The 14,642-nt window shown below is 42.9% G+C and overlaps 1 protein-coding gene across 6 annotated transcripts in view; it reads right to left on the bottom strand.

Annotated features, from left to right (window-relative positions):
* Positions 1 to 14,642, bottom strand: part of ERI3 (ERI1 exoribonuclease family member 3) — a 127,241-nt gene that overhangs the window by 109,566 nt on the left and 3,033 nt on the right. For 4 of the 6 annotated variants that reach the window (XM_030324774.2, XM_030324775.1, XM_030324772.1 and 1 more), the window contains one exon: positions 3,053 to 3,330. The exons of the other annotated variants lie outside the window; for them this stretch is intronic. In XM_030324774.2, coding sequence (XP_030180634.1) covers positions 3,053 to 3,330 — 278 coding nt within the window. The remainder of the gene's footprint in view (positions 1 to 3,052; positions 3,331 to 14,642) is intronic. 6 annotated transcript variants of the gene reach the window in all.

Genomic DNA, 14,642 nt, shown 5'->3' on the forward strand with positions numbered 1-14,642 from the left:
CAAGTTATTATTATACTCCTTGGAACAACTACTTCCCATATGATGAATTTATTTAGTCTGGACAAGAAATCAGTCACCAAAACCATATTCTATTTCTTTTCTAAGTCTTATTTTTGTGCCCCTAATGATTTGTTTTCCCTCTTATCCTGAGCTTTTCCAATTTCTCCACTGCCCCTGCTGACTGAAAGACCTAAACAGCACAGAGGCTCTAATGATGACCTCAGTAGAAGGATGACCCCAGGGGAAGGATGCTGTCCTATGTAGGACTGTCACCTTCTCCACTGCATCTTCCAAAATTTCCCTGAATCCTATCAGGATCCTGCTACCTGCAAACTTTATAGAAGATTTTTTTTTAAGAGACAGAGAGGCTCTAAGCTGCCACAAACAACAAGTTTCAAATCACTCCTGAACTACCCATTCCTTTCCTGAAAATGGTCCAATGGGTAGTCCAACAGAGCTGCCTGGCCCCAAACTCACCTTCCTACCTGTTGATCACAGCATTGTGGAGGCTTAATGAAGTAGAGATGCATTACATTTATCACTTACCCCAGATCCACTCAAATCCATCACTATGTCACAGCAAGAAGTTAGATTGATCTGACAGGATTTGCTCTTCTTCGCAAACCCATGTAAGTTATTACTCAGTACCCTATGCTCTTCTAGCTGTTTGCTGATTGATTATCTGACGATCAGGTCAAGTATCTTCTCTGGAATCACAGTAAACTAACGGGTCTATAATTTCCAAGATCATTCGTATTCCCCTTTTAAAGATAAGCAAGACAGCAAATGCTTCTCTCTGAATTCTCTAAAGCAACAGCTAATGCTTTCTAATAATGAACCAGGGCAGCCAATTCTTTAAGTGCCCTTGGAATCACATCATCAGGGTTCATTGATTCTGGAGATAATCTTTAATCAGGCCCAGATCCTGGTAAACGGCATGGAGTCCTACCTCAGCCTAGGTCAGAAAGGCTGTGGTGCCTAAGTCTGGGTGGGAAGTTGGTGATACGTGGGATTTAAATCTGTATTGCATTATATCTTCAGCATTGCAATAAATAAATAAGTAGAACAATGCCCTTGAAAGAGAGATGAAAGGTGATACTGACAGACCAAATTCAGGCATAAATCAGGCTTCACCTTGAGCAACATTGACAGGACCCTCTGTAGGACAAGAGAACAGAGCTACATAATTATCTGGGCTTATAATCTAACTGAAAAATGCAGAAATAAACATACATAGCCATGTGCCAGAAAGCAGAACGCAGAAAAAGCCATAAAGGAAGTGCCAAGTGATCATGAGAGTTCAGAAAAGGGATGAATCATACGCAATACGGATGTCTTGGATTTTGGACCCCCATCCCATTAGGGCTTACTCAGTAATTGGAATGTACATCAGTAAGGGAAATAATACGGTATGTTAGGATACGGATCCCTGATTCCTAACCCGAGAGAACGTATGTAACCCAAATTCCCACCCCATCACCCAGGCACACCCACCACAGAATCTCCAATAGTTTGGGGGGCAGAAAAGACTCTACAGCATGGGCAGGAGCAAGACGCTAAAAAAGTTAAGGGTGGCTCAGGTAGCACCCAAACCACATTCCTTCCCTTTTATACAAAGGTCTTTCCCTCGGGACATTCTCCTCATTCTGCTCCTGTCTTCCCAAGCCTCCACAGGCCTGATTCCGATACTCCCAAAGACAGACCACTACTTGACAGTAGAACAGGAAAGAGGAGAGAGAAAGAGGAAGGTAAAAGTGTGGTGGCATCTGCTTTATGGAAAATAATCTACTATTCTAAAGATAGAACCTCTTGAGAAATGAACCCAGTATCTCTGAATGGACCCCACTCCTCCAGTCTCCCAAGTGCCTGATGTTATAGTCCCCTTTTCTCCCTCCACCCTACCACTGAAAGCTTTTCCCAGACTAACATGTCTACACATCCCAAAATTACTCACCTAATAGCCCAGCCCCACAGGGAAGAGTTACAGTCCTAGAGCTGGGCATACTCAAGGTTCCCACACTACAATGAACTGTCACATCAGCTCCCAATCATTCCCCAAAAACAAACAGCAAGCACAGGTACCTCTCTGCTGCTAAACCAAGCTTCCTAGTAGCACTACCTTAAAAGTTTGTAAAAAGTCTCTGAACACAGTTGATGACTAAGAAAAAAAAAGGAAGCAAAGAAATTTTCCTGACAGACCAACAGTTGTACTTCTTCAGGTTATCTAATGCTGCAAAACACATCATCCCCAAACTCATTGGTTCAAAACATCACTAATCATTTCTTATCTCTCACAGTTTCTGCAAACCAAGAATTCAGGAATGGCTCAGCTGACCAGCCTGGCCCAGGGTCTCTCCTGAGGTTGAAGTCAGATGTCCACTGGGGCTGGTGGATTCACTTCCAAGACGGCACCAAGACACACGACTGGCAAGCTGGTACTGGTTTTTAGCTAAGAACCTCAGTTCCTGTACACCCATGCCTCTCCACAGGCTGTTTGAGAGTCCTCAGTGCATGGCAGCTGGCTTCCTACAGAGTGAGCGATCCAAAAGAGCAAGGTGAACTATAGTGCTTTTTATGGCTTAGCCTCAGAAATCACACAATGTCCTTTCCACTGTGTTCTATTGGTTATACGCGGCTAGCTCTGATGTGTGGGAGAGAAACTACCAAGGGTATGAATATCAGGAGGCAAGGATCATCGGGTGCCATCTTGAGGCTGACTACCACAGTATTCCTTAAAAGAACATGCAGCAATAGCAGGAGAAGGAAGGAGGGAAGGGAAAGGAGAGAGAAAGGATGGGACCAAAGGAAATATTTTGATTCCCAAAGGCTGAGACCAGAGAGAAACAATATGCCCAGTTCTCTCCAGAGACTTCTCAGGTCTACCTTACCCTAGCATGCCTGAACCAAGTCCGGTTTCCCAGGCAGGAACTCCAGATGAGTAGCTAAAAGCCAGGAAGACATGAGAAAGTTCCTCTGGAACCCAGAAAGCAAGACTATCCTCCCTCCCTCCTTGCCCACCCCACCTTTTCTGAAGCAATGATGCAACAGTTACCTGAGGATGAATCTGTGGCTTGTCGCACGTGGCCTCAAAGTCCAGCACTAAAAAGTAGTGATACCTCTGGGGAGGAAAGGGCACCATTGCCGCCATGGATGCGCCAAAGCCGTGGGCCGCCAGTTTTCTGGTGGATATGGAGCAGAACTCCGGAACACCACAGGGAGAAAATAAGTGGGAGCCCAGCACTTTTCTTGCTCTTGAAAGTAAATATGAAGAAAATCGAGCTGCTCCAGTCTGTAAAGGTGCTAGCATTGAACATCCAGAAGCATCTAAAACTTAGGGGAGGAAAGTTTAAAAAAAAAAAAAGAAAGAAAGAGAAAAAAAAAAAAGAACAAAGAGCCTGGGTTACTCCCCTCCCACTGTGGCCCTGTTCCATCTGGTCTTCAGGAATAGTCACACAACATGAACCACTCCCCAGTGTTTCTGGGCCCCTTTTCTAAATCAACAGTATTTATTACTGAAGTTCAAGACCCTAATACTGGCCGCTGCAGCATTATGACAGCTCTGAGTCTCCAAGATCATTCTCAAAACAACCTGCAACGCTGGCCTTCATCTTTAAACGGAGCTCTAAAGTTCAAAAGAGAAGAGAGAGAAAAATTCTGTGGTCATTTCTCAGGTGGCAACAGTTAACATAGAGCTAAGGTTCCCAAAGTAACAGGAGGTGACCCAGCTGCACAATCAGTCCTGGGAGCTAAGGAGACTCAGACAAACAGTGGAAAACGCCCAAGATTCTCTCCTCAGCTCCATTACAAACCATTTGCCCCTGGCCTTCCAGCGTGTCTCACATCTCCACATATCCTCCTCCCTTCTCCCAAGGTGAAATGGAACACAGCCAATCACAGGGGAGCTTGCTGGTGACTCCCCAGCCCCCACACCAGTAAGTGGCACCCTGGGGGAATGAATGACGCCTGGAGAGCACAGCTGGCAACAGCCTCAGGCCTTCACATTTGCTGCCTTTAGACATACTCACTACTAGAGGCCCTGAATGACTGTGGGATTTTTTTTTTTTTTTTTTTTTTAAATAGGGAAGAAAAAGAGAAAACCCAGATGTGGCAGTAATGGGAGCATTGCTTAAAAAAAAAACAGTCTAGTAAAGTTTTCTGAGTGAACATGTGCAAAAAAAAAAAAAAATCCAAATCACTTTTCAAGTTTTCCCTTAAAATTTGCAGAATATCTGTTCCTTAGAGGGTTAACTAAATATAAAAATCAAAGTCTAAGTTTTACTCACAAATAACTCAAACTTCCTTAAAATAAAAAGGAACAAAGAAGAAATTTTGTGTTTACCCCTCTTACACCCAACATTCAAATTCCCTCAACTTTAATCCTCAAAGTCAAACAAGAAATCTCACTGCTCAATGCAGAAATGGCCATAGTTTATGCCTTCTGAAGCCCCATTCTAATAGAGCCAAAAGCTTGCCTCTGAAAGGCTACAAATGGGCACTGGCCCCCTCCTGCAGGGTTGAGGGGGTAGTAGCCTGTGAAGTCCAGAGCATACTCAGAAGCAATGAGGTCACTATTACCTGAGCGGGCCTGGACAATGGCAAGTATCACTCCACCTCCTGGCTCTCCCCTGACTCACTGCATGACCTACCATAACTTGCCTGCATATTTATTAGGAGACATGCTAGTGTGGGTCCTCAATTTCCCCATCCTTGTAGTGAGATTCCATGAGGATTCAGAGGGTCTAAGACTGAAAAGTGAAAAGTATTTTAAGTTCTTCGTGGTCCTACAGAGCACAGCGCCTGCTTTACACCATGGCTTTACAGCATTTCCAAAACACAGTCCAAACCCCTCAGCTCAGGGTAGACAAAGGCTAGCTTGGATTTCACTACAGAATCCCTTGGAAAGGCAAAGAGGCCAATATCCCTTTGAAAGCCAGAATCCAAAATAACTTCACATCACCTACCCTGAACAATACTGGGGGCCTTGCTGAGATGGGAGACACCAGTCTGCTCAGATTATGCATTAGAATTTGGATCCAAAGTCCCTCAGAGCCTTAGAACTCTTCTCTAACTCCCTGAAGTCAGACTAGGGATAGGACTTTAGAGAGTCCTAATGTCTGGCAATATGTATATATAGTATATATAGTATATACAGTCAACCAGACCCCATCTGCCAAATACTATAGGCAATTAAGCATCGTGATTAAGTAGGGCTTCCAGGTTTGAATCCTGGCTTAGCCACTTATTTGCCATGGAACCTTGGGCAAGCTCTGTTCTTCAAACCCTCACCTGTAAAATGACAAATATAATAGCTCTTACTCAAGTGAGAATGAAATGAGAGGACAGATGTAAAGCACTAGGAGCATTGTCTGGCACATAAGGGCTCAATAAATATTAGCCTACTAGTATTACTACTAGTAAGTAGTAGTTACCACTAGAGTTACCACTCTATTGAGCCATGCCCACCTGGCCAAGCCCAGATCCTCATACTTGGGGCCTATAAATCCAATGATGCATAAGGCAATCTCAGAGAGTAACATCAAAATCTCCTGCATGCCCAGGATGCTCTAGACCCCCCATACATCATACTGTCTGTGTCCTATCCCTTCAACGAACAACACATTGATGACCAAAAGCCTCTTGCCTGCAGGCCTTGCCTTCTCACCTGATTTCACCCACATCAACAAGTTTTTCTTGTAGCAAGTCTTGAGAATAGATAGGAGACCAGGCCTCCATATATCAGTAATCACTGGATTCCATACTTCCCTTACTTCTAAAAACCAAGTCCAACTTGAGTCAAGAAACAAAGAGCAGCTCTTCCTCTTCCTTTCCTGAAAAATTCAATCTAATGGTTTTAGAGCCATTAGTTGTGGCAGAGGAAGACAGGTATCTACAAGTTGAGGTGGGGGGAGCAGAAGAGTCTGGGGTGAGGGTGGGGGGTATCAGAGCCCAAGCAGAGTAAGGAAGGCAACTATACAGAGGCAGGAAGGTGTGATGTAGCATGTCAGAGCCCATGTGGGGTGTGGAGGGCATGGCAAAGGGTCAGGAGATGGTGGCAAGTCTGATGCAGGGAGTCATGGGCAGGGTAAAAGAGGCAGTCAAGAGAGGGAAAGAGCAATGGCAACAATGGGAGACTGGTTACATACAGAGGGATTGATCAAAGAAGGATGTGTATTAAGGGTAATGAGAACCAGGTTTCTCATGGCTAGAGGATGTAATTCAAGTAGGGAAAGAGGAAAAAATCCAAGGTGTCAAATTGAAATTGAAGGAAACAGTGTGAACTCATGGTATCAGACATATATAACACATAAGAATAAAGCTAAATGTAAATATGAGTATGAATATATAAATATACACACACATATATTTTTTAGCTCTGTCTCCTGAAGGGCCAGGGAGCAGCAACACTCCAGCAGCAATGAGCACACCTAGCACCCAGTTGCCTTCTAAACAACATTCTTCAGTGGAAGAACCAGAGCTCTTTGGAGAAATGGTTGATTCTGTGGCAGGGAAAGTACAAGATGAGTCTGGAACATCTTGTTTTAGGGCCAAAAAGCAAGGAAATGCTCAAAGAATGAAGGCAACTTATCAAAAGGATGCAGAGGCCAGCTTGAAGGGACTCCTACTGGCAAATAAATAATGATATTAATAGATACTACATTGGATTAAAAAGGAAACCGTGAGTCTATAAAGCACAAATTAATTAACTAATTGAAGTTTGATGAGGGATAGTCACATAGTTTCAAACTATCTCCTCACAGAATGCTTATTAATCATAACAGGAAGTATACAATGAGGAAACCGGGCAGACATCACCTTAATCAAGTGATCAAAATGAACATTATCAATAGTGGGATAAATGAAAACAGTGCACCACATGATAGGATGCAATGAGAAGAAAGCATCATTTCTGTGATATTCCTGTCAAAGATGCATAATCTAAGTCTAATCATGAGAAAATATTCAACAAACCCTAATTGAAGGGCAGTCTACACAATAACTAGCCTGTAATCTTCAAAAGTATCAAGGTTATGAATGTAAAGGAACTTTTACTGAGCAAAGTCTAAAGGAGGTTAAAGGGACTTGGTAACTAAACGCAATGTACATTCTGAACTGGATCAGTTTGCTACAAAAGAACATTACTGGGACAATTGGCAAACTGGAATGGGGTTTGACAATTAGAATGAGGTAAGGTACCAATATTAATTTCCTGGTTTTGCTGGTTGTATTGTGGTTAGGTAAGAAAATGTCCTTGCATGGAGGAAATATACTCAAAGCATTCAGGGTGATGGGGCATTAGGTCAGCATTAACGGTCAAGCAGTTTCACAAAAAATTCTTTGTACTCTAACTCCAACTTTTATGTAAATTTGGCCTATTTGAGACTTTTAAAAAATGATTTTAATCTATATGCTGCAATGTGGTTTAAAAGAGGGAGAGAGAACAGACGGTATGTGAGGGTGCAATCTCTCCACATTGCCCATGGAAGGTAGGCTATAAGCTCTCCTTCAGCAGGGAGGCCAGCAAAAGCCAGCCCCTAATGCATCAAGTCTCCATGATAAGAGCTCCCACTCAATGGCCCCTCACTGGGCACTCCTGCCACCATTAGAGCCTTCTTAGGAAACACCCCTGCACACCCTGCAGAGGCATCCCATCTGTCTTGCACCCTCTGGCATCTTAGGGATTCCCTAAAGTTCGCTAAACTTCAGTCACAAGTTTGTAGAGTATAAGCCTGTAACTTGTATCATCAATTGGGACTTTGAGTATCTAGTCAAGGGGCAGAACTCAAAAGATCAGTTTATGATTCTATGTATTTGATACCATCTTTCATCAGAGACCAAGATTTAAACACATTTATTCTCAGACATCCTTTTTCTTCTCCTAGCAATAAAAGTAGTAAGTAGCCTATGGCAAGGAGGAAAATAAATGATTCCCTCCTCAAAATGAAAGGACCAGCCCCTCAATGGGGACAGGACAGTGGTAAACAGGGACTGCCATGGGGCCAGCCCGATTTGGAGAAACAGGTCTGCGCCACAGCCCCTGGAGGATGGTCTCTGTGCAGAGTATTTACACAACAGACACCAACGGCTCCTCTGCAGCCATTACTGTCGGTCAGGTAAATAACGCATGTGCCAAAACACACATTTAATGAGGGAAATAATATGCCTTTATAAAAAGCCTCAATCTGTATTTACCTGAGAGACCAGAGAAGCACCAAATCACCAGATTAGTGGAACCACAGAGGAGTCATTCTGGTGTCTTGGGTAAATAGACATTTTATAGCCTTCCATTACTGAGGGGGGAAGAGAGAGCAAAGGGAGGGGGCCCATTCTTTAACATCCACATACACAGGCCACAGGAACCTGGGGGATAGGAAAGTAGAGAAGGCTATCATGAAATATGTGGTCTACTCCCACCCCATCTCCCCAACTGCAAACACAGTTGATCTTTGAACAACACAGGAGATGGGGGCACCAACTCCCCCTGCCCCCACGCAGTGGAAAATCTGCCTATAACTTTTGAATCTCCAAAAACTTAACTACGAAGAGTAGTTGACCAGAAGCCTTACCAATAACATAAACAGTTGACTAATGCATATTTTATATATGTAATCTATATGGTATTCATACAATAAAGATAAAGATGTTAAGAAAACTGTAAGGAAGAGAAAATATATTTAAATATATTTACAGTACTGTACTGTATTTATGGGGGAAAAAAATCTACCATTAAGTGGATCTGTGCATTTCGAACCCGTGTTGTTCAAGGGTCACCTGTATTTGGAATCTCTGAGGAGGGTATACATAGGCTTATACTATCTCTGGATTCAATCCATTCCATCGAAAACCAGACTGGGAGGCAGGATACATTCCAGAGAAACTCTAAGGCACTAGAGACAGACTCTGAGTCCAGCTGACTACAAGCACCTGAGACAGCTGCAGCTTCCCCAGTTCCTAGTCCTAGGGTAAGTCCCTGTCCCAAACTGACCTTTAGTATCACAAGTGCTCAGGCACCTGAGTCACAGAGGCATCAACAGAGAACAGGGTAATACCTGTCTGGAACCTGCTCAGTCACGGGCTCTGTATTAGGCAGATAAAAATAGCCCGGGAAAAATATAAATAAACTGCTTGCCTTCAAAAGTCATAATCTTCAATCTAATGAATGCATCTTTGCTGCCAGAGCACTTTCTGTGAAAATCACAGATTGTCCAAGGTGAAAGAAAACCTAATGGGAGACACAGTACAGCCACCTAGGGAAAATGAGCTCCAGGAAGAGAAAAGGGCTGCCCAAGACTCACATAGGAAGCAAAAACATAACCCAAGGCTCCCAACATCCATACCAGGGTTTCAGACCAATGCCCCAACACAAGGAACAGGCCTCACCGCCCAACCCCCAAGCTTCTCTGCAGTCTCACAGTGGAGACCAAGGGCCTGAGGGCTTGGTCTAGTCTGCTGAAAGCTACAGGTTGAGGCAGAACAAAGCTTGACATGCCTTAGAACCTCTACACCACTTTTGATGGCACCAAAGTGGAATGGAAGCAAGAACTGTAAAGCTAGGTCCTCACCTCAACAAAACACTCTCCTCCTCTCTACAACCTGTCACTCCCTCAGCCTGTAGCTACAGCTGCTTCTGCTCCAAAGCAGGGCTGAGGAGACCATTCCCAACCTCAGAAGAAGCTGCTAACCCCAAATTAACAGGAGAGCTATAGTAACTATAGTCCTGGAGACCTTCAGGAACACCAAATTCTGATGGCAACGTCACAGGCCACAGGAGGCTTACTCTCCTCTTCAATTAGCTATCTCAGCAGCTCAAGGCAGCTCATAAAAAGAAGTGACTGATTTGCCTGTTGTTTGCTAACTTACCAGCCACACCCAGTAGTTTGGGCCAACTCCTTCAGGGGGCCAAAGCTGGGAAACATTTCTTTGCAAAGTCCTACAAGTCAGTTGTGACATCCATCGCACATGAGAAGGGCAAAGGTTTGTTTCCTAAAACACCATAAATAGGACAGAAATGGAGGAAGGGCATAGTATGTACTCGTATCCCTTTAAGTACCTCCCACACTTGTAGACAGCATCTGACACCAGAAGAGAGGTACTAAGAACCTCCCGTATCCTGTTTGGAAACAGGGGTAGAGAAACAAGGAGTCACACAGCCTGGTTGTTTAAACACTGGAATTAGACAAGTCTAGGTTGAAATCCTGACTCTACTACATATTCTTTTTTTTTTTCTTTTCTTTTCTTTTTTTTTTAAAGTAGGCTCCACACCTAACATGGGGCTCAAACTCATGACTCCAAGATCAAGAGTTGCATGCCCTACCAACTAAGCCAACCAGGCACCTCTCTACCATACATTCTTAATAACAATAACTATAATAATGAATAATGATACCTATCTGTTTAGGGTTCAGTTCAACCACACAATGTATATAAAGCACTTGGTGTGTTGAAAGTATGCAATAGAAGGGAGCTAATATTGTTAAGGCATGAGAAAGAGGAAAGGAAAACAAGATTTTCTGAAAAATCTATTATAAGCCAGGCACTGTATTAGTCATCTACATATTTCATGTCATTCAGCCCTCCCAACTCTCAGGCAAAGTGGGGAACAGTATTCCCATTTTACATACAAGAAAACTAAGCCTCAGAGGCACTCAGTTCTTCAGGGCCCTATTCTCCTCTCCCATGTTTGAGGGCCCACATTCCCTACTTGGTTGAGTCCCAGATCATCCAAAGGGCTAAAAATGCATATCAACTTCAGTTTTTCCTTTGAGTTAAGGTGTGGCTTTAACTAAAAGTAACTCAACCATAAGCGATGATAAGTCTGTCCAAAATCACCCAAATTTGTTATCATAATACATTTATTACATTTTAACAAGAAAAACAAATTGCAGCCTTGGGTACAAAAAACAGAAACAGGAAGTGGTGCCTTGGATTAAAACAACTGTAGCACAAGAAACTCAAAGCCTCTTCTCAAACACAATTCCAGAGGAGGAGCAGAGGAACTGGCAGGGGCAGGGTGACAACCAGAACTTGCTCAGGTCCCCAGATGTGATGTTTCCTTTTACAAATCTGTGCCTTGGCAAATGCTACTTTCCCTCCTTTGGAATGTTACTTCCATTTTCACCAGGCAAATTATTGCTCCTTCTTCAAAATGCAGCCCCAAACTCCCTTTTAGTAGCTTTCTCTGACACTCCATCAGAAAGCTAACTGTTTAAATGTGATCCAGTAACACATTTTACTCCTATTTCATAACTTTTGTTTCACTATATTGTAAAATTTTAGTTAATCTATTTCTCCTACTATAATTTTCAGAGTTGGGTGAGAAGGATGTAAGATAGCAGGTATAGGTATGTGTATGTGTGCATGTGTGTGTAAAAAAGCATAATTTCTTTGACTTGTTTCTTGTCAGACCCTTTAATGCATTTTAAAATTTCAAGTAGCATTAAAGAAAAGCATAAGATTTTTTTTTTCCACCTTAATAGTGCAGGAGTTTAAAAACTCTAAGAAATGGGGCGCCTGGGTGGCTCAGTCGGGTAAGTGTCTGACTTTGGCTCAGGTCATGATCTCACACTTGGTGAGTTTGAGCCCTGCATCCGGCTCTGAGCTGACAGCTGCTTGCTGACAGAGCCTGCTTCAGATTCTGTGACTCCCTCTCTCTCTGCTCCTCCCCTGCTTGTGTGCGCACACATGTGCACGTGCGCTCTCTCTCTCTCAAAAATAAATAAACTTTAAAAAAAAATCTAAGAAACACAGAGATAGACACAGATCCTTAAGGGCAAGGACCACATTTTACTCATTTTTGTATTCCCAGCACCCAGCACAGGACCAGGCACAAAGTTAGTGTGAATCAATGTTTGTTGAATGAATATGCCCAAATTTTTCAAGTGCTCTGGAATCAGAACATGTTAGAACAGAGCACACCCTAAGCCCCAAGCAAAGCTTCTTTTTTCTCTTTCTCCTTCTTCCTAGCCCACCCTATTCTGTCCTCCCCAGTTAAAGACAGAGAGAGACACCACATTGCCTTGGTGCTGGAATACTATTAAAAGGATTAATTTAGGGACCGGTGTTTGGACTGTCACATCCAATCACTACCCACAGATCTACAGCTTCCCAAATCAAGCTCATGCAAAGAGGAATCAATTGCAAGGACACAGAGGGTCTGAACAGGCATACTAATGGCCTCCTGAGGTGCCAGCGGCCGGCTCTGACACTCCCATAAATTATCTGCCTTTTGATTTTACCTGTAGCTGTGGGGCACAAGGCACAATTTTGAACATATCAAAGCAATCTCTTGTAACCCAAGGCTCCCCCAAGAATGTCCCCAAAGAGGGAGGGGCTAAAAACAATGACCCAAAGGGAATCTGCTTTCCTGGTCCAAGCAGTCATCAATTAAAACCCAACAGGGCCAAGTGGATAAAGTGGGACCCAAATCATTTCTAGCACATCTGGACAAAGCATGCATCAGTCTGCAGTTCTGCAATGACTACATATCTCTCACTTGAAGGAAGAGAAATCACAGCAATAAACTAACACAATTTCATCTGGAGGCAAATCTGCACTAGCTCTGACAGTACCTTATAGCATGACCTTGGGCAACACACTTAACCTTCATGGGCCTCAGTTTCCTCACAAGGGTAGCAGAGACAATAATACTGACCACCTGATTCATTCCTAGAGTGATGGTGAAAAGTAATAAAAAACATTCAAGAGGCACTTTACGAAGATGTAGGGCCACAAGGGTGGAAACACTAATAAATGACCCTAACCAAATGGGAGAAATGACTGGTCACACGTTGGTGAATTTCTTTCAGGTAGCTGCTCACTCAATTCACTTCACTGATGGTACTGGGGCTAAGGTCTACCCTGAAGAAAGTTCTGATTTTCTGGACTCCTGATGTCTGAAAATTTTCCATTATGAAGAGTGGCCCCTTGCATTAGTTATAACTTCCTCCTGTCTACTGGCTGCCACCACCAGTGGTTATGTTTCTATCATATGGCCTTAATGACAACTCTGAGGCCCCCAAACATACTAAGCCAAAGGCCAACTCACCCTATTGTGGGCTGCTTTTTAAAAAAATTATTGTGTCAAATACTATTAGTGACAAAAGTTATTAAAACACTGTGCTAAGAACCTTACATACATTAGCTCATTAAATCCTTTAATAAACCCTATTAAGTCCCATTATCTGCATTTTACAGATAGGAAAGTAAAGCTCAGAGAGATAAGTCACTTGCCCAAGGTCACCTAAACACCATAATATAGGCTTTCAGAAACCTACAGACTTCCTTCCAGCAATGCAAGCAGGCTTACAGAAGGAGAAAGACAATTCATTGGGCACTCAACAGATACTTTATTTGCCTCCTGTGCCTGGCATATACCATCATATCTGAACCAGGAGACAGTCCCCAAAACAGAAAAAGGTCATCAGTCTGCTACAAGCAAGGAAAGGAAAGATTGAGTACGACATATAACAAAATGAGGACAATTCCCTAGAAAGCTTAGGAAAATGGGTCCTTCTTTGTATAGTTCAAAAAGTTTAAAGCAACTGACATTAAGCTATGAGCCCTAAGACCAACATCCCTACCAGGGTTCCATTTATTCCCTACTTCTTGGATTAGAAAAGACTTCCCCAAACCTTTTCACTCATTCTACACCTACTTCCCCTTCCTACATCTTTTCTAGTCTGTAAAATAGGAGCTGGTATCACCAACTCCTTTGGTAGACATGCTTTAAGCTCTAGTCAATGGCCAGGAAATTAATAAAGAGAACCAGTATATACATTATGCAAAAATTCAGTTATACCCAATTTTTAAGTGTCAAAATACTGCCTCAAAGGGGTAAATATAAAATGCTGCCCACGTAACTATCACAGGCTCCCTACTGGTCTCTGCCTTCAGTATCATCCCCTTCAGTCCATTGTTAACGCTGAAATCAGAGCAAATGTTCTAAAACACAAATCTATTTATCAGTACACAGCTTAAAACTTTTTAATGGCTTCTTACTGCTCTTATGATAGTCTGATCCAGGTGTTGGCAAACTGTTCCATGGGCCAAATCCAGCTGCCACCTGTTTTTATCAAGTTTTACTGGAACATAGCCATGCTCATTCATTTTCATACTATGCTTTCATGCCGTAACAGCAGAGTCGAATGGAACTGAATAGTTGTGACAGAGACCCATGAAACCTAAATAGTTACTATCTGGTCCTTTACAGAAAAAGGACCTAGTCTCTTCCTGACTAGTCTAACTTTTTCTCCATCCATCACCTAATCCTAAAAGCTTAAAAGGCCTTGGCCTCTGCTTACCTTTCCTGCTTCATTTCTCACCATATTCTCACACTTCTTGCCCACTGGGTACGCTACGTTTTAATCACACTGAAATTCAGTTTCTCAAACCCAACAAAACTCTGACCTTCACACTTGGTCCCTCATGTCTTCATCTAATTCTAGATGAGGGGGTTCTTTCCTCTGAGAAGCCTTTCCTGAGCCTACAGGTCTGGGTTGAGGACGTGAGTACTCCAAAAGCACCCAAACTTACCCTACCATAGCACTCCCAGAGTGTATCATAACTGCTTCTTTACTATCTTTCTCTCCCCAGAATTTGTAAGCCCTGTGGCATCAGAGACAGCAGCCGTCTTGTTTACTACAATT

The sequence above is a fragment of the Lynx canadensis genome, chromosome C1 (assembly GCF_007474595.2).
Source record: "Lynx canadensis isolate LIC74 chromosome C1, mLynCan4.pri.v2, whole genome shotgun sequence".
Classification (NCBI taxonomy): Eukaryota; Metazoa; Chordata; class Mammalia; order Carnivora; family Felidae; genus Lynx; species Lynx canadensis.